Source organism: Hippocampus bargibanti, linkage group LG10, assembly GCF_051943395.1.
Source record: "Hippocampus bargibanti isolate YZ-2025 linkage group LG10, ASM5194339v1, whole genome shotgun sequence".
NCBI classification, from domain to species: Eukaryota; Metazoa; Chordata; class Actinopteri; order Syngnathiformes; family Syngnathidae; genus Hippocampus; species Hippocampus bargibanti.
Genome location: NC_142743.1, coordinates 15,743,107 through 15,768,724, shown reverse-complemented (window position 1 = coordinate 15,768,724; position 25,618 = coordinate 15,743,107). Strand labels below are relative to the sequence as shown.

The 25,618-nt window shown below is 40.6% G+C and overlaps 3 protein-coding genes across 6 annotated transcripts; 2 read left to right on the top strand and 1 right to left on the bottom strand.

The window, feature by feature from the left end:
• Positions 1–246: 246 nt before the first annotated feature.
• On the top strand, positions 247–6,681 carry afmid (arylformamidase). The gene is made up of 11 exons (XM_089006813.1): positions 247–301; positions 635–725; positions 1,270–1,374; positions 1,448–1,496; positions 2,352–2,437; positions 3,990–4,062; positions 4,147–4,244; positions 4,321–4,399; positions 5,323–5,458; positions 5,666–5,770; positions 5,928–6,681. The coding sequence occupies exons 1-11, from the start codon at positions 272–274 to the stop codon at positions 5,955–5,957; spliced, it is 882 nt and encodes a 293-aa protein (XP_088862939.1). The 5' UTR covers positions 247–271; the 3' UTR covers positions 5,958–6,681.
• A 400-nt stretch (positions 6,682–7,081) lies between these two features.
• On the top strand, positions 7,082–13,585 carry cant1b (calcium activated nucleotidase 1b). The gene is made up of 6 exons (XM_089006811.1): positions 7,082–7,219; positions 8,773–8,867; positions 9,383–9,969; positions 10,038–10,178; positions 11,061–11,264; positions 11,342–13,585. The coding sequence occupies exons 3-6, from the start codon at positions 9,441–9,443 to the stop codon at positions 11,710–11,712; spliced, it is 1,245 nt and encodes a 414-aa protein (XP_088862937.1). The 5' UTR covers positions 7,082–7,219; positions 8,773–8,867; positions 9,383–9,440; the 3' UTR covers positions 11,713–13,585.
• ogal (O-GlcNAcase like) lies at positions 13,412–24,861 on the bottom strand. 4 transcript variants are annotated; one of them, XM_089006808.1, is made up of 17 exons: positions 24,560–24,861; positions 24,338–24,389; positions 23,832–23,929; positions 22,623–22,771; positions 22,262–22,433; positions 22,067–22,165; positions 20,739–20,878; positions 19,880–20,024; positions 19,694–19,792; positions 18,363–18,607; positions 17,115–17,289; positions 16,900–16,985; positions 15,215–15,307; positions 15,046–15,134; positions 14,087–14,201; positions 13,874–14,000; positions 13,412–13,745 (listed from the first exon to the last, which is right to left on the bottom strand). In XM_089006808.1, exons 1-17 carry the CDS (start codon positions 24,630–24,632, stop codon positions 13,609–13,611), a joined length of 2,094 nt encoding a protein of 697 aa, XP_088862934.1. In that variant the 5' UTR covers positions 24,633–24,861; the 3' UTR covers positions 13,412–13,608. The 4 variants fall into 4 exon arrangements, with proteins under 4 accessions (XP_088862934.1, XP_088862933.1, XP_088862936.1 ...); XM_089006807.1 differs by having other exon boundaries at positions 13,874–14,003; positions 24,560–24,860; XM_089006810.1 differs by having other exon boundaries at positions 13,874–14,003; positions 24,496–24,859.
• Positions 24,862–25,618: the final 757 nt, after the last annotated feature.

Below are 25,618 nucleotides of genomic sequence, written 5' to 3'. Positions count from 1 at the left end.
AAAGAAATTAAAAAACAGTTTCCATTCCTGTCGTATCATTTTATTTTGTTGTATTTATCAGCCGGTCGATGAAAATATTGTCTGACATTAAACCGGTCCGTGGCACAAAAAAAGGTTGGGGACCACTGTTCGAGAGTACATTTGAGGTTTCAGATCTGACTGTCAGGGGTGAGTCAAGGGTCAAAGTCCCAAACAGTTCTCCCCACTGGTGTTCACAGTTACCTTGGTCATCTATCGAGAGTTACGAGAGGGGTGCCTTAAAACATACAAAATGATATCCTGGACTGCCATGAATAAAGACGTAAGAATAATTATTTAATTGTACTTGGCCATGCATATTCTAATCTGCACCTCCTCACGAGTGCTGCGGGTTTATCCTAGCCGTTTTCGGGCAGTAGGCGAAGTACACTGAACTGGTTGCCCTCCTATCTTAGGGAACGCAGGGAATCAACCAGTACGTAACTCGCAATGACATATTAAGATTGCCTAACTAACATGACGGATGGTCACACTAAATCAGAGGAGGGCGCTGTTTACTTTGTTTACCGTATTACTCGGCTCAATGATGGCTGACGCACCGGCGGCTTGGTTCGGCTTTTCATCGTCCTGAATCACTGCCTGTCTGCGTATCTAGGAGCTCGAGAAACAGTATTCACCCAGCCGATGGTCTCACAGAATGGCGGCAGACGACGTGATCAAGGCCCACGTCAAGGCTTTAAAGGAAGGTCGGTCGCTATTGCTTTTAACGCCGACATTTAATGTCAATACTATCAAGTAGATATGTACTCAAGTGTACGCTGAAGCCCCGTTCAAGTTGTCACCATCGATCCATGGAAGAAAGGGGCAAAATAATTCATTTTAAAACCGTGGGAAACACTGTGCTCGTTTTGACCATTTGTTGGCAATAGTCGTCCTAAAAAAGACAATATATTCGCGAGTGACGGATGTTTCATCATCAATGAGTGACGCCTGCCAGTGCCAGGCATCATTGGCAGGTGTTTGTCTCCTGCTATGTGTGTTATTGAAAGTACAATACGAGGGCTCACAACTTCTTTGCGTGTTTGAACTTGCAAGATAATTTAAAATTTGAACATTAAGTGCGTGCACTCTATACACCATTGTACATTTTTGCATAGGGGGTTCTGTTATTTGTGAATAAGTACCGGTTGTTGAAATTTGATAATTTCACATGGCACGGTGTTTGGGACTCACTTATTTATTCAAGTCGGGTATGCATAATGGGGCCTTGGCGTGTTTTTTGACATGCAGGTACAGACCACGCACGCAGTCTGGCACAAACTTTACTCAATGTGCCCTATGGAGAAGGTGAAGGCGAAAAACTTGATGCCTACATACCCACCACCAGCTCTCTTGGTACTGTATGCAGCTATCACGTCTCTCCAACGTCGTGTCCATTGAGAACTGATGATATTCTACTGTTTTTCAGATGTACCGCTTGTGATTTACCTTCATGGAGGATACTGGCAGTTTCTCAGGTTTGATAGCTTCCTCATCAAAATGTGTTTTTTTGTTGTTGTTTGTTTTTAGACTGCACACCTGCCTCACAATTGAGAACTCTCGGGTTCAAATCTCATTTCCATATGCATGCTGTCTCTGTGCTTGTTTTTTTTTTTTTTTGCAGGCCAATATTATCGTTTATAATTTTTCATTTCAGCTTTTTTATTTTAGCTTTTTGAATAAAGTTTGTTTTTACTTGGTTTTAGAGCAGGTATGTACACTTATTTTTTTAAGCTTCAATTCATTTTTTTAGTTTTAGTATTCATTTTAGAAAATAGCATTTAGTGTTACATAATAAAATAAACTCTAATTATCAAATGACTGTTTAACCTTTCTTCTTCTGTACAGACATACAACAATATCTAAATCAATAGACTTAAAATAAACCCCAATGGTCAAGAATGACAATAATTGACAAAAGATGAAAAACAAAGGATATTCTAGCTGTAGTTCTGATTAGATACATTAACATAAGATTTAATTACAGTTAGTTTTTTTAGTTACATGTTGTGTGTTATTGTTGTTTTATTTTGCTAGTGAAAATGCTCTTTCAATGTTCGTTTTAATTATGACATTGGTTTTGATGAACTATAATAAATGTGAATACGCCGACTTCTGAGATTTTAAAAATGCATGTTCGTTAACTGAATCTTACCTTCAGATTCGAAATAGTTCAAAGCTATGAATGGACTATAAATGTTTTTTGTTTGTTTGTTTGTTTGTTTGTTTTGTTTTCTCAAAAATCGGCCCCATAAGATCAATTGCTACCTAAAAATGGATGGATCGTTTTTGTATTAGTACTATTTTCATGCTGATGGATTCATCTTTGACAGTAAGGAGGAGTCAGGATTCATGGCAGTCCCACTCATGAATAAAGGTGTAGTAGTGGTGGCAGTTGGCTACGACATCGCCCCCAGAGGTAAAGTCCATTTCCAACGGTTGTCCATGTCTGTACATTACACTGACTTAAGTGACACAATTCCTGCTCCCAAGTGGTAGAGGCTTTAGATATGCCTCATGCCTCTATACATACAAAAAGGCATGCATCTTGCTACCTTATTGCCTGTTACACTTGTATTGCTTGAACAAATCATGTGACCAGTACAGGAAGTGTGTTTGGAAGTGCCACCCCACGTTCATAAGGAAACAAACTAACTATTTCTTGTGGATTTGGTTGTGCCGTTGCCTGTGTCTGTGTTGGGAGTTTTGCTCTGCTTCTACAGTAGGTAGAAGGAGGTAGAAGCGTATGGGGGTAAATGGAGGAAAATAGTCATTAAATATCACCGCATCGGCCCCTAAGCCCACCGGGTAGCTCCTCTGTATGCCAGAGCGCCACACCAGCCCAGCTGTCAATGTAACATTGACTACATCGAAATACAGTACACTGATTAATGATGTCCACACACATACACACACCTTGCAAACAGCACAAATAACCAACAAAAAAAAACTCCTACTATGAGTTTGAACGCCAGCAAAAGCATAGACACTAGATGTTTTCAAACATGGTATAAAGTGTATTGATTGCCAAAGAAATTTGCAACTGCTGGTTATGCAGAGGTTTAAATCAGTGGTGAGAAGAATAAACACGGATGAATGAAACAGAATACACGGCTCACTCTTAATGCTTGTGCCTGTTATGTTTCTGCTGGTAATCTGATGCTATGAATACATCATGAACAGGAAGACTCAGGAGGCAAGCATGGTTGTCTTTCTAGTTCGCTAAAACATGTCTCTGTTCACAATCTCAGAGCACATCTGCCATGTAAACTGTTACAGGTTCTAAGGTAACTCTGAAGAGACTACTTTTGTCTCCTTGCATTTATTGGAAGGATGTCCCTGATACACAATCTTCTGATGAATGTGGTTGAGTATTTTCACATTTCTACCGGAAACAAATTCCTTGTGTGTTCTACATACTTGGCAATGAAGATGATTCTGATTCTGATTCTGATTTCACAACAGTTTCAGTTGAAGACATTTTGAATGACAACACACAGTTCATTGCTGAGAGGTCAGATGCTTCTTGCTGGAGGTCGGTAGTCTGCGAACACAACTTGGGATGTCCCTCTCATGGTGCCCTTGGGTTGATGTTATCTTCTCACAAGTATCGGTCACTTTCATCCGAAGCCATTAGCTTAACAAAATGATGTTATCTTGAAACCAGAATGGGAACAGGTCAAGCTCACCCGGTCGGACAAGTTTCCCACTTTCAACCTCCTCCGTTGTAAATGAGGTATTTGTGAAGTTGCACTTTGGAAGAAAGGTTTCACTAAGAGTAAATATGGGATAATATAATTACATTTATTTCAATAGTGGCCTTATTTACAAGAAATTTGGCCGTCAGTGCTGACACGCAGGTTGTTTCACATGTAATGTGACTGTTAACAGCCAAATCAGCCGCGAGTCACTTGATTTGTACGAGCAAAAACACTTGAGTAAAGGCTTTAAATCAGACATGGCCTCTTTAGGTACTATGGACCTGATGGTTTCTCAGGTGCGCAGGAGCGTTGTGTCTGTCGTCCAACAGTATTCTCATATCAGGTAGCCTTCACGTTTAGCGTTGTTGACAGTTATCTTCAAAACCACCATGTGACACTTCTCATCACATGATGTGTCTCCAAATAGCGGGCTGTACCTGTGTGGCCACTCTGCCGGTGCTCACCTGGCTGCAATGGTTCTTTCCACGGATTGGTCACAATATAGCATTGTGCCTCAAATCAAAGGTTAGCAGTGTATTGAGCTCTTGTGCCTGTAATGTAGGACACTGACTGAAATGTTCACGTCTGTATTTTTCCTGAGGTGTTTTTCTTGTCAGTGGTATCTATGACCTGTTGCCCATCTTGTCTACTTATGTCAACGAGCCATTGAAGATGACAGAGTAAGTATGTCGTTGGCCGCCTTCCACTGTGACATGAGGGTCTCTAGCCCTTCTCTCAAAACATCAGAATCATTACTGGCCAAGTATGTAGAACACACAAGGAATTTGTCTTCGGTAGAGCACGCTGCACTAGTATAATCATAAACAAGACATGACTAATAAGTATGGCGGACACTAATAAAGGCTAATTTAATCTAATTCCTTCATGTAAATGGTACCTCTTAGAGACAACTGAAACAATGTGCAAGGTATCAAGCAGAGCTGCCATAATTGTGAGTGCTCTTTTGTTTGGATAATTGTTCATTTTGGTTTGTTTCAATTTGTATATTTGACATGTCGTTATTTGTTATCATACCGCACCATGTGTAAACACTGTTGAAGTACTGTTATGGAATGTAAGCTATTGGTACCCAATCGCTAGTGTTTATTGATGACTTCACTACAGGAGGAGGTCACTCAGTTTGAGAGACCATCATGGGTGAAACTCATGACCTTAGCGAGGTCATCCACAATAGAAAATTGATGTACAGGTAAACTACTATACAATGGCCACTTACAGTCTGGGGGTTGGCTAATTGAATGGCTAATAGTCTTGACTGTAAACTGTGATTGACAAGTGCATTATGCAGTCTTCCTTCAGCAACTGCAAAGAATAAAAAAAAAGATTGATACTAATTTAAATGTTTGCTATTATTGATAGATATGCAATACAATAAATATATTTTATGCAGCAGCTTTGATAATGATTTTCTGCAAAAGCAAATGATAGCATGCAATCTGCCTAATTTAGAATCATTATTAACGCCTTCCAACAAGATATGTGTTTATTATTATTATTATTATTATTATTATTATTATTATTATTATTATTATTATTATTATTGTTGTTGTTGTTAATGTTTTTATTGTTTAAATGATGACAGGGAGGTGGCCATAAGAAACAGCCCCAGCAAGTTGATCCCTCAGGTCAAACTCTCCTGCTCCAGCTGCCAAATTGTTGTGGCCATCGCTGAGAAGGACTCACCGGAGTTTCGCAAGCAGTCAGAGGATTACTACAATGTCTGTGTTCCGTAATTCATTGTTCATGTCTGGTGTTGGTGTTATCATCAGTTGCCTGTTTCCCAAATGAGTCCCATTCATAAGCTGTTTTTTTATTTAGGCCAGGCTACCAGTATTGTAATTAATAATGTGACGATTATAAATTGAGAATTTCTCATGTTTCTTGACTTCTCTGTGACAAGTACTTTTTAATGTTGTCTCTTAAAGACTCTCAAGGCAAGCGGGCTGAATGTGACCTTGGAGGATGTGTCGAACACCGACCACTTCAGTATCATAGAGCAGCTGGTCGATGAAGATTATCACCTGACAAAGGTAGTAAAGTGTATTTACCATTAAGGTTCAAAATCATAAATTCCCCTATTTTAGAACAACTACCTAAGACTATTTAATCCACAAAAAATACTCAGAGAAAAGTGTTTGAAATTCAGTAAAACTAGCGTATTTAAAGGTATGACTCTTATTTCTGCAGCTCCTGTTGAAGATGATGGGGAAATGCTGAGGTGGGTGTGTCCCCAATTGACATCCCTCCGAAGAGACTTATTGAACTGATTTGGAAATGTGCTGTGATGATAATTGAATCCAACATGGGCCCAAAATGCCTTGCTTTGAAATTGTTTTTATGCAACCATGCTTTGTTCAAAGTCGGGAGCAAAGACTGGGACTCTTCAGGTTGTCACCTCATAATTTGTCATTGTTGGGTTGTCTGAGAAAATTCAACAACAAAACACAATGGGAATACAGTCACTGAAATGTCATCACTGTAGAGCGGATAGTCATGATGGCATTGTTAATTGAAATGTGAAATTGAAAACTGCATACCGTATGGTTATTTATTGGAACGATTCAATATTAGATATCTATATTTTAGTTGGACGTACAGCCTAAATAAAGTAATTAATCGACATGATCATTCACCACTTTGTTGCACTTTAACTCGTGACATTTTTATTGTCGAAATAAAAAAAAGAATACCGTATATTAAAAATTGGTGTCTTTGTGTGTCGTGTTTAACGGGTTCCCTTTATTCGTTTTAATTAAAAATATTTTATATGTTTTAATTTTTAATGTAATTGCAACGTTTGTTGTAACTGGCGGGTATATTGTCATTGGTTGCCATGACAACAAAAATATAATTTATTTGGTCTTGTTGTTCTGTAAAGGTGTTTAACGTTTCAATGCGAACCTTTGTGTTTTTGTTAAAATCATCTTCAGTACTTTATAATATTTTGTCATTATCACTTCCCCTTCCGTGTCATGTGTTTCGATGTACAGTACCAGAGTAATCGCTAAACCAGAATGAGAGTAATACTCGATAGAGAACGACAGTCTAAAGCCACGTGAAAAGTTTATCTACTTTGGATTAATAAGGTGCATACGGTACGTTATCAATTTGCTTATTTTCTATATGTCTTGTCGAACTTATTGTAATGGTAATTGTCGTGTTTAAATGTCCTTTATATATTTCACGGCGTTCCAAGTTTTCCACAATAAACGTTTGTGACGTCAGTACGAAACGTCATCCTTGACCGGGTTAGATACATTTGTCATTTCTTCACAATGTGTTTGTACGTGGTCAGTATTTGAATGTACCGCCCCGTTTTGTCTTCGACCAGGAAGAAGACAAGAAGGTCGTTAATGTGACAGTCGCGCAGTTGTTTACAAACCGCAGTTAAAACACAAGAAGAGGGAGATTTCTAACTATATCAATACAAAAGTTAACGACCTCGTCCATGTCGTGGTGGAGCCGAACATCTACGCCAGGTAAGCTAACAGCTTTTCAACATTGAATTTACCGTGGGAAAAAATGCTAACGTCCAAATGGGCCCGCTGAAAAAGTTTAGCATCGGTAAACTCAAAGCCTAGCCGAAATGTCACTTATGTAAGCACTATGCAGTTGTTCTCAAGTGTGTTGTAAGACGTTAACTTTATTTTTCTATCTTATTTCGATAGAAAGGAGTACAATCACTGCAGTTCATGATTAGGTTAGCTTAACAAACGTAACGGACTGCTGTGATCATCAAGACACTTCTAAACGTGGAAGTAAATGTTACACCACGTAACTTGATTATATTTATTTTCAAGCCCCGTTTACAGTGAACAGGAGTAGATTTTTAATTTCACATTAAAATCTGTATTTGACGCATCCTACTTCATGCCACTGCTAGCTAAGACCACCAATTCACAAACTGTACAGTAAACAAATACAATTAAACATTAGCACGCGTTTAATACATTAGCTGGATAATGTAAGGTCGTGTGCTAAAACAGCGAACTACTGGTTCGCATGTCGGCCTCAAACTTGTTCGCCGGTACTCCAGCTTCCTCCAATATGTCATTTGTGGCGTTGTTTGTTTTGTTGCCTTAATTCCCAGCTAGCATGCACTTCAATTCACACAATACCCAATGACAAATGCTATAAAATGGATAGTTTGATAACAACAAACTCATGTTCTAAAGAAAAAAACTTAGGCCCCTCTGAGAAAATGGTCATTATTCAAATATCCTCTACATTCCTCATGCTACCTTGTGCAACTCACAAGAAGCATAAAAGAAACTGTCAAGTATACGTGCACAACTATTTTTCTACTGTCACATTTTGTTATGTGTTTTTCCCTGTTATTGTCTTCCGATGTGGTTTGATTAGAAGGATAGAAGTTTCCATTCATTTGTTCACATTTTTGGAGAGCTGGAGCATATCCCAGTGGCAGGGGGGGAGCACGTAACCTTGAGATTTACAATCAGCTCTAGATGGGACAGAGACATTGTGGGTAGCAAGCATGATGATACTGTATCTAATCTGTTGATGGAGGTATCCGTCCAAAAGGGGCCATCGTAGGAGAAAGTCTGTGATGCACAGTCATGGCGAATATGGGTCGTGCTTACACGAGTGACAACAAGAGCGCTCTTTGTTGGTTGTGTGTGGGAAAGATTGAAGAACCGTTGGGAGTGCAAGGAGCATGAAGGGCAGAACAAGTACAGAGAATTGGTTGTCGTCAAAGTTTCAATTTTGAAAATAAAAATTCCTATATGAACCAGTGTATACTACATTCCAGGGTAAAGTATTCCATGTAATTCAAGTGTTAACTGTTTAAAAGTAACATTTGAACATTCTGTAGCTGTTCTACAGGAAGAAATTGAAAACGTTAATTGTATGAGTTAAGAATAAACCTTTCCATTCACATCAGTTGTTTTTAGAAGACACTTGAACCGCACATTTGTAGTTCGGCACTTGTGATTTTGCATATTAACGCTTTCCCTATTTTTACTATATATTTTTTAATTATTCATTTTCCCCCCCTCCCTCTTTTTTTCAGGATTGTTTTTTTCTGACCTCCACTTTAAGTGACTTTTCCTCTTCGTTCAGATCTCATACCAGGGACATCCCTCCAAATCTTACCATATACCAAAGGTAAACAAGGTTATTTGATTTATTTTATTGTTTTACTTGGCTTTCTCTTTTATTAAGTGTACCTGTTATTCTTATGACTTATTTTTGGACTAAGTTTACATTTAGTAAGCAGCGAAGCATTATGTTAAAATACATTTTATAACCAACATGTTTAAAATTGTATACTTGTATCAGAAGTTGACATTATGACAAAAGGGGAGTTCACACTGCAACTTTTAAACCGGTGTGTCACCGGGCTGCCCCACTTAGTGCGTTCACACGTACAAAGTCGTACCGGTGTAGCCCCTGAAAACTGCTGAAACTGGAGAAAATGTAACTCTCCTCAGGGCGTGGTTTAAAAAGTTACTGCGCTGTAAATGCTAGTTTGCTGGGCAGCACCGATATGGGACGTGTAAATATTTTATTACCATGAAAAGCATCTGATTACGGTTCAGTGTCCAATCGATTGGAGCAACCCTATTTAAAATGTACCATGCTTGGTCTGGATCTCATCACCACTAAATATCTGACCCTAGAACTACTCCTGCCTCCTCCCCAACCTGACTGCACAGTGAGGATGGAGACGATCCTTCTATGAGCACGTTTGGCATCGCTGTCCAAGGCTTCCCCTTGGCCCTGTCCTCCATGACGCAAGCAGTTTCCTCAGACTCCCGCCTTAAGCCCAAATGGCCGGCGATCTTTGTAGTCGTCCTGCTGGCTTTGATGCTCATGTTGTACCTGCATCGCACGGGAGGGTACGGAGCCTCTCCAGCCAGCCAGTCCCACCAGAACAGTTTGCAAATGTATCATTGGGATAATGACCAGATGTTCGGGGACACTCAAAGACAACGTACGCTGCGCCTCTCCCAGCTGCAGAATAGGGAAAATCCTTACAATGACACGTACCCTCTAAGTCCGCCTGTGAAGACCAACAATGGCATCAAGTACCGCATCGCAGTCATTGCAGACCTTGACACAGCGTCGCACAGCCTGAAGGACCAGACGTGGTTTAGCTACATGAAAAAGGGGCACCTGACCGTTGCTGAAAGTGCTGACACACTGACGGTGGAATGGGATGACGAAACCATCACACTGGAGACTCACCTTGCGGAGAAAGGGAGAGGTCGAAGCCACAGTTTACGCCAAAGTCCCCATGTCCTCCTCGTTGACTGAAAAAAGTCTCTTCTCCAGGTATGGAGTTGTCCGAGCTGGTAGTGTTCAACGGACATCTGTACAGCGTGGATGACCGCACAGGGGTGGTGTACAGGATTGATGGCAGGCGGGCAGTCCCCTGGGTCATACTGCCTGACGGTGATGGGTCTGTCTCCAAAGGTCAGTCAACTAACTTCTGTCTTGACACTGCAGATGTATGTACAAAGTGCCAATGCCTCTTTCTATGTGTGATCTCAGCCAAGTTCGGATTTCTTTTTGGAACGAACTCTGTTATTCCTTTGAAAAATTGACCTGGTTGTTTTTTTAGTGTTCCCTTGAAAATGGCACCTGACCTATATAAAATTGCCCCACGAGTGGCAGGCAACAAGTTCAGGGTGTACCTTGACTCCAGCAACCCCATGACCCTCGTGAGGATAAGCTGATGAATTGATGAATATTGGCTTTTTGGCATTTGTATCTTTTCTTTATCTATTTTGCGCTCCAGGCAGAGCAAGCTATAGTATTGTTTTGGCACATCACAGTTCCTTGGTATTGAGGATTTTATTACATTTTTTTTAAAGTTGACAAAATCAATACTTTGCAATAATCTTGTGGTATCTTCAGTGGAGGATCAAACCCAACAACAGGAAAGTTATGGCAGAGATTTAAGTGTTGAACTTGAAAAGTGGGAGGAAGATGTGCTCGCAACCATTTGCGAACCAGAAGTCAACAATAATGCTGAACATAAATGTTACAAAACTAAAATGTTGCATACTATTTTATTGGCTTGGGTTAACTCATGTCCTCATGCATTTAAAAGAGGATAACATCTATAGTACTCGAGCATTGACAGTCGCCTTTTTAATCAATACACCCCATTATGTCTAATGTTTTTTTATAAGTGTATGTCTTCACTGTGGTTGAAATATCTAATTGTGACCATGATTGTGAGTTGATAAGTAGCCCCCGAAAGGCCAGGTATCAAATACTGCCCCCGCTGCTTATAAATAGTTTGTGCTCTTTATCCCGAGTTGAGTGTTGATGCGTTATGTGCATTTGTAGGCTTTAAGGCAGAGTGGCTTGCAGTGAAGGACGAGCAACTATACGTTGGCGGTCTTGGCAAGGAATGGACCACCACCACAGGCGAGCTGGTCAACCACCACCCACAGTGGGTGAAAGTTGTCGGATACAAAGGTGACGTTGAGCACAAGAACTGGCTGTCCAACTACAACGCCCTGCGGAGCGCCGCGGGGATCGAACCACCAGGTTGCAACAGTTCTCGGTTGAGTCACTCTCATTGACTGTTTCTTAGAGTGTTTGCATGTTTTGTTGGTCTGCTGCAGGCTACCTTATCCATGAATCTGCGGCGTGGAGTGAGCTGCTTCAACGGTGGTTCTTCCTGCCTCGCCGTGCCAGTAACGAGCGCTATGACGAGGGTGCAGATGAGCGGCGCGCGACCAACTTGCTGCTGTCCTGCCGGGTGGATTTTAGCGACATACAGACGCGCCGTGTTGGACCTTTGAACCCGACCCATGGTTTTTCCTCATTTAAATTTGTTCCCAACACAGATGATCAGATTATTCTGGCCCTAAAATCCAAGGAGGATGCAGGCCGGATCGCCTCTTACATCCTTGCGTTTACGCTTGACGGCCGCTTGCTCATGCCTGAGACAAAGATCGGGAATGTCAAGTACGAAGGCCTGGAGTTTATTTGAGCGCAACAAGGCTTTCTTTCCAGTAACCTGTTGTTTGGGCCCCCACTTGTCGACACATTCTAAAATATTTAATATGGTGTTTGCGAATTATGATTCAGCAGAAAAGCTCACCTGTTTTTATCCAACTGAGCAGGCAGGCCATTTTGCCACCTGTTGCCGACTGGGGGGGATATGGCCTTTTGACATGGATAAAAACAATTGGATTTTGGTGGTGCTCAATTCATTCCATTCACAAAATATTCTTCATAATACCCAGTTTAGACTAATGGGGCTGTATCGAACAAATTACAGTAATACCTCGGCTTACGAACGCTTTAGCTAATGAACTTTTCGCCTTACGAACATTAAATTTGCGAGAATATAATCATGGCATACAAACTATTTTTCGGGAAACACACAGAGCGCCACAATGAGTGATGTCGTTCGCGAATGAGCCTGTTCTTGGAGCTCCTAACAAGGAGCTGAAAGTGGCTGCCAACTTTTTTTTTCTCTATTCCCTGCCCCCACTCTTCGGTTAAAGCCGCACGTGATTGGTCAAGATCCGTGGTAGAGGTGGGAGGAGACACGTAGCAGTGAGCGGGGGCAGGGGTTACAGAAACATACACACACACACACAAAAGGGAGAGACAGAGCTTGAAACAAAAAAAAACAAGTGAAAAAAAAGTGAACAGGTGAGAACATGGATAGAAAACAGTGAAATTTGGACTCCTTTCAACTTTGATTGACAGAGTGTAGACTGCGAGGTTAAAATATCCCATCAATTGCACTCCACAAATAACCCGCACAAGCCATCTGTATAATTTGAAGACAAGACAGATACAAGCAAGGGAAGCAGCTATTAATGAAGTATCTAGTGTGTCTGCGTGCGTCTGTTGCTGTTGCAATATCACAACTTCTAAAATGTACAACCCAACGCTCCTTGAGACACTATGCAAAAAGCTTTCCATTCCATCAAACATCAACAACAGTCACAAAGGTAAATAAAATGACTTTATTATACAGTACAATTTATTTCTTTAATCACAATACCATAGCACATTTGTTATACATAAATTAAGGTATATTGTGTGTAGTTTTAAGGCTTATTTAGTTGAAAATTATGTTTTATGGGGACGTGGGAATGGATTATTCTCACTTTAATGGTTTCCTATGGGAAATTGATGTTTGGAATACACACTTCGCCTTGCACACACTTTCTGGGAACTAATTTAGTTTGTAAGCCAAGGTATCACTGTACTGTGAAGAAAAAATACGTTTAATGAATATAATACAGGTTTACTTGATCATGGTTACCTTCAAATAACACAAAATATGCAATTTGTCTCCTATGGGTAAACTGCTGGCCACACTCTCAGGGGAACCTGCTCAAAACCTGTATAACATCGCACAACATTGAATGTTCACAAACTACTTGAAATGATTAGTTTTACCTATAGCTTTGTCTTGAAAGGGTGTTTTCATATTTATACTGACCAGATTTTTTTTTATTTTGAGGCCTAATGAATCAAGAAGGTATAAAAGCAGCACGAATATTTAATATAAATGTAAACCATTAATATATTTTGTAATTGAAGCCACAACATAAGTGTATCCCCCATGAGTGATGTTTTGAGTGGCTTTTTATATGCTCACCATGAAGAATACAAATTGAAAAGGAGATGTTCTCTTTTGGGTCGTGAAAAGATCGACATCCACCATGTTTACGCCATGCAGCAAATCACAGCCTTTTATTGAGTCGAGAATGAAAGATTAGACATTACAGCTCTACACGAAAAATCAGTCTTCAAAAATGAATTATGCATTTTCACAGAGCTTGCGAGGCAAATGTATTTGTCATAAAAAGTGATTACTGCTATTAAAAAAATTACATTTTTCCATGTGTGAAGTGATTTGAAATTAAAGGCTTGTTCCCATGGCAATGATATCTGGAGGCAAACCAGCCAATTTGATTGGTTGGAAGGAGCAACTTTTGGTATAGAGGTCAAGCATCCTCCGGTCATGGTGTCTCAACTCACAGAATACTCCTTTGGAACCTGGAAACGGGGTGATATTTTGTTTTATGGATAATCTGATATCAAGGATCACAAATGAATGCTGAAATGACACAACCAACGTTCTGGAGATAGATGGGAAAATGACCTATTCATTATCATCAACTTACCACAGCTCCTGATGGTGGACAACAGTTGTGCAATCATACGAATTGCCGGAGATGGATCAATGACCCTTGGCAGCACTTGTCCAGTGATTAGCGAAGGAAAGTCCTCAAACACACGGTCACTCGTATCCTTCTGGACGCAAGAGATGAAGCAGCGGCTTTTCAAGTCTATCTGGCTCTTGACATTTTTGGAATTTGTCAATTCTAAATCATCACCTGAACGGTGGCCGCTTTGACATCTGTGAGCGCCAGCATGTAGCCGCACGGCCCCACGTCATCCTCCAGGATGTACGCACAATGAGGGCTTGGGGGGATTTCGCCTGCTGACAGACTGCAACCCACACATTCAAATTACGACAGCAGTGTTTTTCTTTTGAATAGGATGACACCGTTCAGACTTCTCACTGTAACCTGCAGGTAATCAAGTTTATGTGTCAATTTGTTGTCAATCATCACCATCATGAGGGCATTTAAAGGACAACCGACACCATTTTTTGTTTCCGAACTCACATGAGAAAAATGTTTAATAGCATCTAAAATACCCAAAACACGCAGGATGACATTTTTAGTCAAATACAAAAGAGCAAGAAAAATGACAGTGTCCCAAAACTACTTCCAAATGACCTCAGAAATTGCGAGTTTCAGAAGGTCCCGCCCCCTCGTTCGTGACGTCACGCCAGGACGTCTTGCCTTGCTCGAGAATCAAAACAATGGCTTCAGATTCAGAGAAGATGCTTTCTTGTTACTCGTCCAGTTATGAATATGATTCAAATAGTTCTAAAGGGGAAAGCATAAATGTTTGCAATTGATTAAAGAAGTCATAACGGGTCATTTTGAGGCGTCTGGACTCCAATGTAGCACCCAGAAAATGCACAAGATGGCGCCCAAGCTCCATTGGAAATGGGCTGATTTGTCTGCTGGGAATTTGTATCAACTACTATTAAATAGTAAGTAGTCTTGATGCAACACAACGATTCATCGCGTTATTTATGTTTGCCTTCTAATTTCGCCATCAACACGATGTTTTCAGACCAAACAAAGTACCCAAAATGCATTGTGTGTGGCTTTCTCAGTCGGTGGCGTTCCAGACGTGACGTCACGTCAGGCATTGTCATTTTGCTGACTGTGTAACTTTCTGTTCGCACATTGTAAGGATAATCTCAAAGCCAACCTACATGTCACTAATCAGACGGGACTCAGTCATGGAGTCGACTTGAATCTGTCTTTCTTGCTGCATCTTCACAAAAATTCCCTGCACGTCCATCTAGAAACGAAAACAATGTGATGTGGCGTTGCCAAAAAGTAGCTTGGACTGGTTTAGGGCGATTGATTGAATCACCTCACCTTATCCTCTGCGCAATAAGGTCGTATGCAGTACAACGAAGTCCTGGGCGGATGTTTGAACAGGTCTCTGTTTCCATGACCCGGCAGCATTCTCTGAAAGGACAAGCGAAGGCGCTTAGAAATCAAATGTATTATTATTATTATTATTAATCTTTTGGTGTAACCTCGTCATTTGTAACTTAAAGGACAACCGACACATTTTTTTTGTTTCCTCACTGACATCTGAAAAACGTTTTATAGCATCTAAAATAGCCAAAACATGCAGGCTGATATTTTTAGTCAAATGCAAAACGCCAATAAAATGAGTTTAAAAAAATGAGTTGATTTGTCTGCTGGGAATTTGTGTCAACTAGTATCAAATAGTAGTCTTGGTGCAACACATAACGATTCACCATCGTGTTATTTATGTGTTTTCCTTCTAATTTCGCCATCAACGCGAAGTTCTCAGACCAAACAAAGTACCCAAAATGCATTGTGTGTCGCTTTCTCGGTCAGGGGCGTTCCCTCCGTTCGTCGCCAACTCGAAAACAAGAGTTCCTGAATATTCATTGCTAGTCTTAAAACGTAAAATATAGCTATATGCGGTGGAATCTTTGTAAAATATGCTCAGTAGAAGTCATTTGAAATGATTTTACAAATTATGGACATAAGTTGTCCAGGGGCGTCGGTTCAACTACATATGCAATGGGACTTTTTTTGTCCAATGACATCATGTTTCCACCTCTGGTTGCTCAGTGCGAATTTTGTGACAATTTTAAAAAGCAAAACAATTTAATGGCAATTTGCAAAAAAATGTAATAATCAGCATCTCTAGTGACTAAAATATATTTTACTTTAATATTGATTCTTCAATATTGATTCTAAAGCACTCTAGATAATATATTTGGTAGAGTTGCAGGGGGGGGGGGCTGCATATGTATGGTAGATTTCCATTATTGGGATGTGATGGGTTGGATGCAATGGGTACGACCCAAATACTAGTGATGTGTCGTTCGCGAACGAGCCGGATCTCTGAACTGAAGGAAGAGAAGGAGCTGGAAATGCGAGCCGACTTTTTGTCCTCTATTCCCCGCCCCCGGTCTTCGGTTGAATCTGCACGTGATTGGTCGATATCCGTGGTAGAAGAGGGAGGGGAGAATTACAGACACAAGCAGCAGTGAGGAGAAGGGAGGGCGTGGTTAGATTAGACAGGTGGACAAATGTTATTACATTATGTTGTTATTATTATTCAATTCTGATATTTTTTACTAGTTGGTATGATAGCATTACTAATATGAAAAGCAAATTAGTGACAGCTGATCATCAGACCAGAGTAACCACAGGGAAAGTGAAAGTTTGTGGATGCTCTCTGTACACATATAAATCAAGCCATATAAATACACATTTTTGATATTGTGTAATTTTTACATGAGTAATTCGTTTTTCACATAATTTTACATGATTTTTTGGTAGTTAATTTAAGCAACAACAAAAAACAACTGAGGAGCCATTTGGGAGCCAAAAGAGCTGAATCTTTTTAGTGAGCCGAGCCAAAAGAACCGGCTCTCTGAAAAGAGCCGGAATTCCCATCACTAACAGATACCGATCCACCCTCCTGCTGCGTGCCAACTACTATTCTGGCAAAACAAAGAAAAATGACCTTTGACATCCATCGCTTTCAGATGACAACAAGCTAGTCAATTCACCTGAAACTCTCCTGAGAGGCCTCCTCTGAATGCCCAAGGTTCAGGATCAGCACTCATTAGGTGGGCCGATGGTTTGCCAAGCCCTCCTGTGATGAGCAAATCTTGATGTTAAGTTCAGAGTGTTACAAATATAACGTATTTTCCGGCGTACAAAGCGCACCGCTACTACTACTTTTTGTAGTTGAATGACAGTGGCATTATTCTGCTTTTCTCACCGAGCGATTTGACGTATGCTTGAGCCAGATTGACGCCGCTCTTGATGTCACAGATGTAGTTGTAGAGGTCATACAGAATGCTTCGGTTTGGCGCATTGGACAAACGGTTGAACATCCGCACCACTGCTTCGCACATGTCGTCAAACTGCCGTGCTCTTGAAAACCACTCAGCCGTCTACAAACACAACAGCAGGCGATGCGCTTCAATCTTACACCGCAATGTCATTGTGTCACTCTGAAATTTGATGCTTTTCCCTCAAATAAAGAACAATGAAAATATTGTCATTCGTTTCTAACGGGTGCTCTAAAAATGTCTAAAAATTAGACCCATACCTCCGTAAATGGATTTCAGATGTTGTATGTACTAAATCAAGTAAAATGGTCTTATTCTTAGTATATTAAACATGAAGACAACCGACCCCTCCGGACAAGTTCTGTCCAGCATTTGTAAAATCACTTCAAATGACTTCGACTGAGCGTACGTTACAAAGATTCCACCGCATATAGCTATATTTTACGTTTTAAGACTTGCGCTGAATATTCAGTAAGTCTTGTTTTCGAGTTGGTGACGATTCCTGACGTGACATCACGTCAGGAACACCCCTGACCGAGAAAGCGACACACAATGCATTTTGGGTACTTTGTTTGGTCTGAAAACTTCGTGTTGATGGCAAAATTAGAAGGAAAAAAACATAAATAACGCGATGGTGAATCGTTGTGTGTTGCACCAAGACTACTATTTGATAGTAGTTCACACAAATTCCCAGCAGACAAATGAGCCCATTTCCAACAGAGGTTGGGCGCCATCTTGTGCATTTTCTGGGACACTACATTTCAGTCCAGATGCCATTGACGGCTTGAATTGATATGGGAGGACTCCTTTATTCGATTGCAAACATTTATGCTTTCCTCTTCAGAAGTATTTGAATCGTATTCATAACTGGATGAGTAACAATAAAGCATCTTCTCCGAATCTGAAGCCATTGTTTTGATTCTAGAGCAAGGCAAGACGTCCTGGCGTGACGTCATGAACAAGGGGGCGGGGCCTTCTGCAACTCAGCATCTCCGAGGTCACTTTGAAGTAGTTTTGGGACACTTTAACTCATTTTTATTGGTGTTTTGCATCTGACTAAAAATATCAGCCTGCGTGTTTTGGGTATTTTAGATGCTCTAAAACGTTTTTGTGATGTCAGTTAGGAAACAAAAAAATGGTGTCGGTTGTCCTTTAAGCATTATGTCAAATCGAACCTGATCTGTCTTCCCAGCGGCGGCTTGACTGTGGCTTTTGAGCCAGTTCAGCTCATGCAGCATGATCTTTGCTGTGGAGCCGTATTCATAGGGCAGGTAGAAGAGGTCGGACAGCAGCTCAAGATCGTCTCGGGTCAGGGGCTCGGCTGTGTAAAGCGGGTTCTCTCCGGCTCCGGGGACATACGAGTGTTCTCCGAGGTCTGTCTGCATGGGCTCCTCGTCCGACGATTTTTTCTTCATGCAAGCTGGAATAAAATTGGGTAGCAGGTTCAAGGTTTCATTGGTAGTGTTGGTATAAGCCATGTGTATAGGCGTGTCACAAAAATCTGTGTTTTAAACTTCCGCTAAGCCAGAACAGGCATACATGCTGCCTGTCACTATGTTGAGATTTATTTCAGGTGATCTCGATATCAGAAGGAGATTGTTTTTTTTTTGTGCACCAGAACCACAAGCAAGTTCCAAGCTGCGCTGGAGTTTTTCTACTTTTTTCATCTTTCGTTCATAACTATGCTGCTGTGAAATGTAAATGTCTCCACTGCACGACTAATAAAGTACACTGATACCTTGGCTTGAGAACTTAAATGGTTCCCAGAAAGTGTCAGGTGAAAAATGTGTATTCCAAACATTAATTTCCCATAGGAAACCGTTAAAATGAGAATAATCCGTTCCCAAGTCCCCATAAAACATAATTTTCAACTAAATAAGCCTTAAAACTACACACGATATTCCTTATTTTACGTATAATAAATATGCTATGGTATTGTAATTAAAGAAATAGACTGTACTATATAATAAAGTCGTTTTATTTACCTTTGTGATAGTCGTTGATGGCTTGTGCGGGTTTTTTGGGGTGTGATTGATGGTATTGTTTTAAACTTGGAGTCTCCTATATCAATAAAGTTGAAACGAGTCCAAATTTCACTGTTTTCTATCCATGTTCTCACCTTTTCACGGTTGTTTTTTTGTTTCAAGCTCTGTCGTATCCCTTTCGTTTGTGTGTGTGTTTCTGTTTCTGTAACCACTCCCACCCCTCTGCTCACTGCTGCATGTGTCTCCTCCCACCTCTACCACAGATCTTGACCAATCACGTGCGGCTTTAGCCGAAGACCGGGGGCGGGGAATAGAGTGAAAAAAAGCCGGCTGCCATTTCAAGAGCTCCAAGAACCTGCTTGTTCGCGAACGACTCATATGTCATTGTGGCGCTCCGTGTGTTTCTCAAAAATTAGTTCGTATGCCAAGATTATATTCTCGCGAATTTAACGTTCGGAAGGCGAAAAGCTCGTTAGCTAAAGCGTTAACCGAGGTATCGCTGTAAATCCAATCCAATCTACCTGTAGGCTGATCTGTGCACAGAAACTCCTCCAGCCAATCAGTGAGCGCCAGCATCAGGGCTCTGTCAGGGTTGTAGCAAGGGTCTTGTTCCTCGTCGCCTCATGTCGGACACACAAGCGCGAGAATAACAACACAGGGAAATCTCATCGAGGAATCCATCACGGCAAAAAAACAGAAAAGCTCACCCATTTCCACATCCTTGGGTACTCCATCAGCAGAAGCTGTGCACCAAGTAGCCAAAGTATGGATTGCCACAAAATTTAGATGGAACTCACAGTTGGGATTTGTGAGCACACCTCTCAGTTTAGGGATCAGTTCAGTTGGACGATCCTGAATGGAAAAGACAAACATTTCAGAGAGGAAGTGGGGGGTCTGATTCCATTTCAGTAGGATGCATCTTTTTGGGTCACCCTCCCGAAAGAGGAGTGTGTAAAAGTGATTGACAACTTTGTCAGACGAGTACAGGTTTGATTGCAACAAAATGGTGGACATTTGGAACACATCTTGGAAAGCAATAAATTGAGTAAAACTTGACAGTAATAGCTGAAACTCTGGTGAATGGTCTTCCAAAAACTGAATAATGTATGGTTGTAATTTGAAATACATAGCTTTTTATTTTCAGCCACAATTGACATTTTCATGGGTATGCATCTTTTTGGGTCACCCTATGTAAGGCGCACCTTCAATGAATGAAAAACGTTTTCCAAATATAATGCATAAATATATAAAACTTCTCCAAATAGAAGGCACACCACATTATAAGGCGCTGCAGTAGAGGCTGGGGTTACGCACTACTTCGTCTACAGGGGGAAATGGAGTCGGTGGCTGCTGACAGTAGTTGTGAGACCTGTTATGGCTCAATATTACTTAGAATATTATAAGACACATGGAAATCTTTTGAAGAAAATTAAGGCCTTTGGGTGCGCCTTATGCAACAGAAAATATGGTAAAACTGAGTTATAAATTGAACTTGTAAACCAAGGTATGATGGTATTACTAAAACACGTTTCCCCATTGAGCATCATTTCTTCAATCAGTATTTACCTTATAGGGTCCCATGAAAATTCTTTGTGGGTCATAGTCATTGGCGTGTATATTGTCCCAAATGACTGGCGCCCTCTTCAGGATGGAGGACACCTCTTCTATGGACTCCACTGAGATTTTATGGGAGACCACCTTTGGACCTGAGATCAAATTTTTGTTGTGTAAAGTTGTGTGTGTGTTTTTTTTTTTTTCGGGGGGGGGGGGGGGGGGGGGTGGGGGACAACTTTGGATAAACTTGAGCTGCTGGAAAGGCAGCCACTCTCGCGGCGCCGTCTTGAAGTGAAAAGAACAAAAAAAACTCAATAACAAATAATATGACAGCATAGAGACAATATGACAAAACAAAGACACAGAGAGACATTCATTTTTCAGGACTTGCTGTACCCTCTTTGTGATGACATGAAGCAGTTATAGATGAAAGAGGAGAGGATCAAAGCTTTCATTCCTTTCATCACTTTGCTGCTGTGAAATGTAAATTTCTCCACTGTGAGACTAATAAAGGCATATCCAATCCAATCCAAACTTCAAACCCGTACATCAGGTGTCGGGAACCTATGGCTCTTTTGATGATTGCATCTGGCTTGCTGATAAAAGTAAATACATAATCTCGCTTTTTCGCTGTTCATTTCCTGTTTGGGCGGCAGTTGGCAAAAAGCGCACTTTTGATTATGTGACGCTGACCTAGGTTGGCTGAAAGTGCAATTTTATTGGATGATACTGACCTAAGGTGGCTGATGATGTTCAAAAAGCAATTTTGATTGGATGATATTGACCTAGGTGGTCGTTGATGTCGAAACAGATAAACGCCCCTTTTCAATAAACCTGACGAGTAAAAAAAAAAAAAAGACGAGTATTGTACACTACAGGTTGAATGAACCGAAGAATTCGCCTTTGTGGAGAGAAAAGCTTCTACCGTGATTCTAATTTACAATGAAACAATACCATGAATGACACCGTTGAATATCAACGGCACTTTGACAAGCCTCATGCTAACGTTAGCATCAATATACTTCTGTGAGAGACAGCAGAAAGCAAGCGTGCAAGCTAATGAGCAGTGTGCAGGCAAGTAACTTCGCCTATGGACCCGGCAAGTTCACTCTCATTCCGATCGTTTGGCTGGATTTTTTTACCGATCATGAGGAATGGAAAACTATTCATATTAATGGTGAGTATTATCACAAATTTATATTTTAAATAATATATTCTGACATTTTGTTGAAATCACGGCTCTCACTGAAAAACATCTCTGAATATTTTACTTTAATGGCTCTCGTAGTCAAAAAGGTTTGCGACCCTGCGGTCCATCAATGTGTTTCTGTATAAATTACCTGTCCACAACACGTCTATCCCTGGTAGCAGCTCATCTCCCACAGTGTGAAGGTAAGATGACTGTGACACGTTTGGAGTGCAGAAAGCAGCACAATAATCTGTAATTTTGGGGAAGAACATTAGTGAATCTGCAAAACAATGTACAGTATTTAAAACTTAATGGGAGTTGGTTTGTACAAGTTTTTCAATGTGACCTGTGGGACAGAAGAGGAAGGTGTCCGGTTCTTTCAAATGCTGGTACACCTCATTGGTGATGGCCACCTGCGCGTGGGCAAAGGAGCTGAAGGCCTGCTTATCGGCTGGACACATCTCTGTTTCGATGTCATCAAACAGTAATGAAAAGGAGCTGCAGCCAAACTCTTTAACCTAGAGAGGATATGGCACAGGTTATCAACACATGTATGTAATCTGCAAAAGTGTTACAAAGGCTGCATTCAGAATCACTCTTTATCTTCTATTTTGTGCTCTAAATATTCACCATTTGGAGTGCTGTGCGAAGGTGTAGTAAGTATTGGTTGCTGGATCTTCCTTTTAATCATACATTCCAAGTCCTACCTTATCCAATTTCCTTACTTGATCCAGTTTTCTCTTTAGTGCAGCCACTTCTTTGGGGTTGGAAAAAGTAATGTCCAGGCCAGGTGAGACAGCATAGATGAAGTCAATGTTGTGCTGCTTTGCTGCTGATATCAGGGCTGTGATTTGCTCTGCATGCGGTACACAAAGAATACGTTTTCACAAATGTACCAGAAATTAAAGTACGGATGCATGATTACAAACAGATAGAGTGACACGAGATCAGTTATATAAATGATAGGAATATACGATCACCACAATTAAAGTTTGCTCTTTGTCGTTGTCGTGTCACAACATGAAAAGAGGCACGCCTGTTCAAAAGGCCAGATAGGTAACTATTCATGTACAGTGAAGTCTCGTTATATCGATATTCAAGGGAGTCCGAAAAAATATCGATATAACCGGGACTATCGATATATTCGACCCTGTTTGCATGTTATTTTCTCCGTGCGTGCATAGAAATAGTATCGATATAACGGGACTATCGATATATCCGATATCGATATAACGAGACTTTACTGTAGTTCCAGGACCATTTAGTGGTCAGTTTATTAACGCTGCTTACGGTAATTTTAATGTGCCATGTTTTGGCCACTTTCATTAAACGCCGCTTGTCATCATCGCCGAATGATGGGCAACAAAATGCTGTTGAATTTCTTCCAATAATCAAGTCGATTCATGTGTTCGTGCATTAGCAAGTAAGTGCTTCATTATTGGGTGGTATTAGTGACTGTAACTACAGTATTAAATGGTATTAGCGATTTTAAAGTGTGTATGTGCATTGAAGTTAATCTTACCTCTGCTAATTAACAATGTGTGAATGTGTTTTGCTGTTTATTCAAATAAAAATAAGCAGGAGCAATTGTATCAAGATACAGGTTTACAGTGTTTGATTTGGATTTGTACTTGGACCCTTTGTCACTGCCAAAAAATCAGTTAAATCTTCAACAAAAACTTGACTTTTCTTCCCCTTCTGCCGAACATGGCCTGGTGAATTACATAGACCATGATACTTTGCTCTGCCGAGTCTATTTCTTTGTCATTGCAAATTCCTCCATTGTGGGAGTATTAAAGGATTTCTGATTCTGATTGCTGTTATTTTTCAATGATAGTGTTCAATGTTTATAGGTGAGGTCCATGCAGAGCAGCAACAAATGAAGAAAATGTTCAGTTGTGGTCACATGGACTCACCTGCCTCCCTGGGGGAGTAAAGGTCTCGCCAGTACATTCGGTGTTTGTAGTCATCCTTTGGAGCGTACAGGTACGTGTTTAAACCCCACTTCTGTTCCCTGAGAAAGTAGGAGACTCAAATTACGATACATCACATTACATCATAGGAAAAAAATGAAAGTGCAGGCTACGTCCACACAATGACCGATAAAAAAATAAATAGTATTGTACTCCGTTTGGTCGATACAAATTAACAGAATGTTATCAAGTATTTATTATATGCGTGGTTGGTGGTTACAAGGTTTCTATGCTCACTACTTTAATTCTAATGTTTTCCTCATGGAAATTGTACTATTTATGCACAATGGTACAATGGTCTCATGTGGCTGCACTGCTTTCCCAATACCGTTGTTCATGTGTGCTAAATGAAATACATTAAGTAAAAACAATATAAGCATTGTATTGAAAATATTGACTCGTGATTCAAAGCAGTTCGAATGTGTTTGGAAATTTGGATTGAATTCTACCTTTTGAAGAGCTCTGTTCTTTGCTCCATCGTCCAGGGTCGACCATAAAATCCTGCAACAAGCAAGGTCGGATTGAAATACAACTTGAACAAAACAAACCCGTCAGTCATGTTGCATTCGGGAAAACTCCGCGGATACGCAGGTGTTTGTTTACATACATCGTGGGGGGCGGCTGACTCTCCAATATTGTCCGTGGAGACGATTGAATTCCGCGTTGCTCACCTTCGACCACGCCGCCAAGGAAGCGCTTGGTCCCGCTGGTTGCTTTCTCGCTGACTTTGTTCGAAGTTGCCATGATTGACCGTTGTCTGCTGGTGTCGAGCTTCTCAGTGTCTTCGAACTGTCACACTTTCCGACTGTCAGTCATGGCTTGGAGTAAAGACTGATCCACCCTTTAGTGTGTATTTTCACACGAATGCGAATAAGCAAACACACTTGCGTAATGCAGATCTTGACAAGCTCCAAAGTCTGCACTGGTAAATATGTCGTAAATTCACCACATGGGTTGCGGCTCATCGCCTGCGCATGGACTCAACGTCACTTGCTGCGAGATGAGCGTCTTAAAGAGACAGTGGACCATATTTTTACAAGGACAGTGCACCACCTACGAATAATCCACATGTACAATAACATGTTTCGAGGACAAGAAATGTACTTTTAAATACTGTATATTAATGCTATAAAGAGGTAACACCAATCAAAAACGGAATTATAATCAGCTTGTTTGGCCAAGCATGCAGAACACACAAGTATATCAAGCTGATTATGATTCAGTTTATATATACTGTATAAATATATACATACACACAACAAAACTGTAACAAAAACATGTTTGCAGTAATAAATTTTTCACAGTGGGAAGTAAAGTAAATTTAATATCAGGTGTAAACACACACACACACTCACACGTGTACTCTATTCGTTTCCAAGAATGCACAAGAGAAATTGAGAAATTTATGATTAGGACCGAGATCAATTTCTTGCATAATGTCTTAATTGGCTTCCTACAGCTTTCATGATTATTATATTCTTTCATTATTACTGTTATCCTCCTGTTAAAACTAGTGGCGAGCCTTGGATTTCATCTCTCGGCCTTCAGTAGTGCTATGTCTGAATCAATCCACAGCTGTGACTGTAAAAAGCGTAGTGTCATTTACTAGAAGTCCACTACTACTGTTAGCCAGAAAATTATTCCAACCTTTCTTAAAGATGTCCATCTTTTCTTGAAGAGTCCATCTTGAAAATGGCTTTAAAAGGAAAACTGCAAGCAAATCCATTTCT

What these genes read in the sequence shown, in the direction of transcription:
- afmid (XM_089006813.1), top strand. Translation starts at nt 272, where the DNA reads ATGATATCCTGGACTGCCATGAATAAAGAC. An exon ending in GGACTGCCATGAATAAAGAC is followed by an intron (nt 302 to 634) that starts GTAAGAATAATT and finishes CTGCGTATCTAG; the next exon opens with GAGCTCGAGAAACAGTATTC. An exon ending in CGTCAAGGCTTTAAAGGAAG is followed by an intron (nt 726 to 1,269) that starts GTCGGTCGCTAT and finishes TTTGACATGCAG; the next exon opens with GTACAGACCACGCACGCAGT.
- cant1b (XM_089006811.1), top strand. Translation starts at nt 9,441, where the DNA reads ATGAGCACGTTTGGCATCGCTGTCCAAGGCTTCCCCTTGGCCCTGTCC. An exon ending in CCTTGCGGAGAAAGGGAGAG is followed by an intron (nt 9,970 to 10,037) that starts GTCGAAGCCACA and finishes TCTCTTCTCCAG; the next exon opens with GTATGGAGTTGTCCGAGCTG. An exon ending in CGCGGGGATCGAACCACCAG is followed by an intron (nt 11,265 to 11,341) that starts GTTGCAACAGTT and finishes GGTCTGCTGCAG; the next exon opens with GCTACCTTATCCATGAATCT.
- ogal (XM_089006807.1), bottom strand. Translation starts at nt 24,632, where the DNA reads ATGGCAACTTCGAACAAAGTCAGCGAGAAAGCAACCAGCGGGACCAAG. An exon ending in AAGTAAGGAAATTGGATAAG is followed by an intron (nt 22,434 to 22,622) that starts GTAGGACTTGGA and finishes TATCCTCTCTAG; the next exon opens with GTTAAAGAGTTTGGCTGCAG. An exon ending in GATAGACGTGTTGTGGACAG is followed by an intron (nt 20,879 to 22,066) that starts GTAATTTATACA and finishes ATTTGATCTCAG; the next exon opens with GTCCAAAGGTGGTCTCCCAT.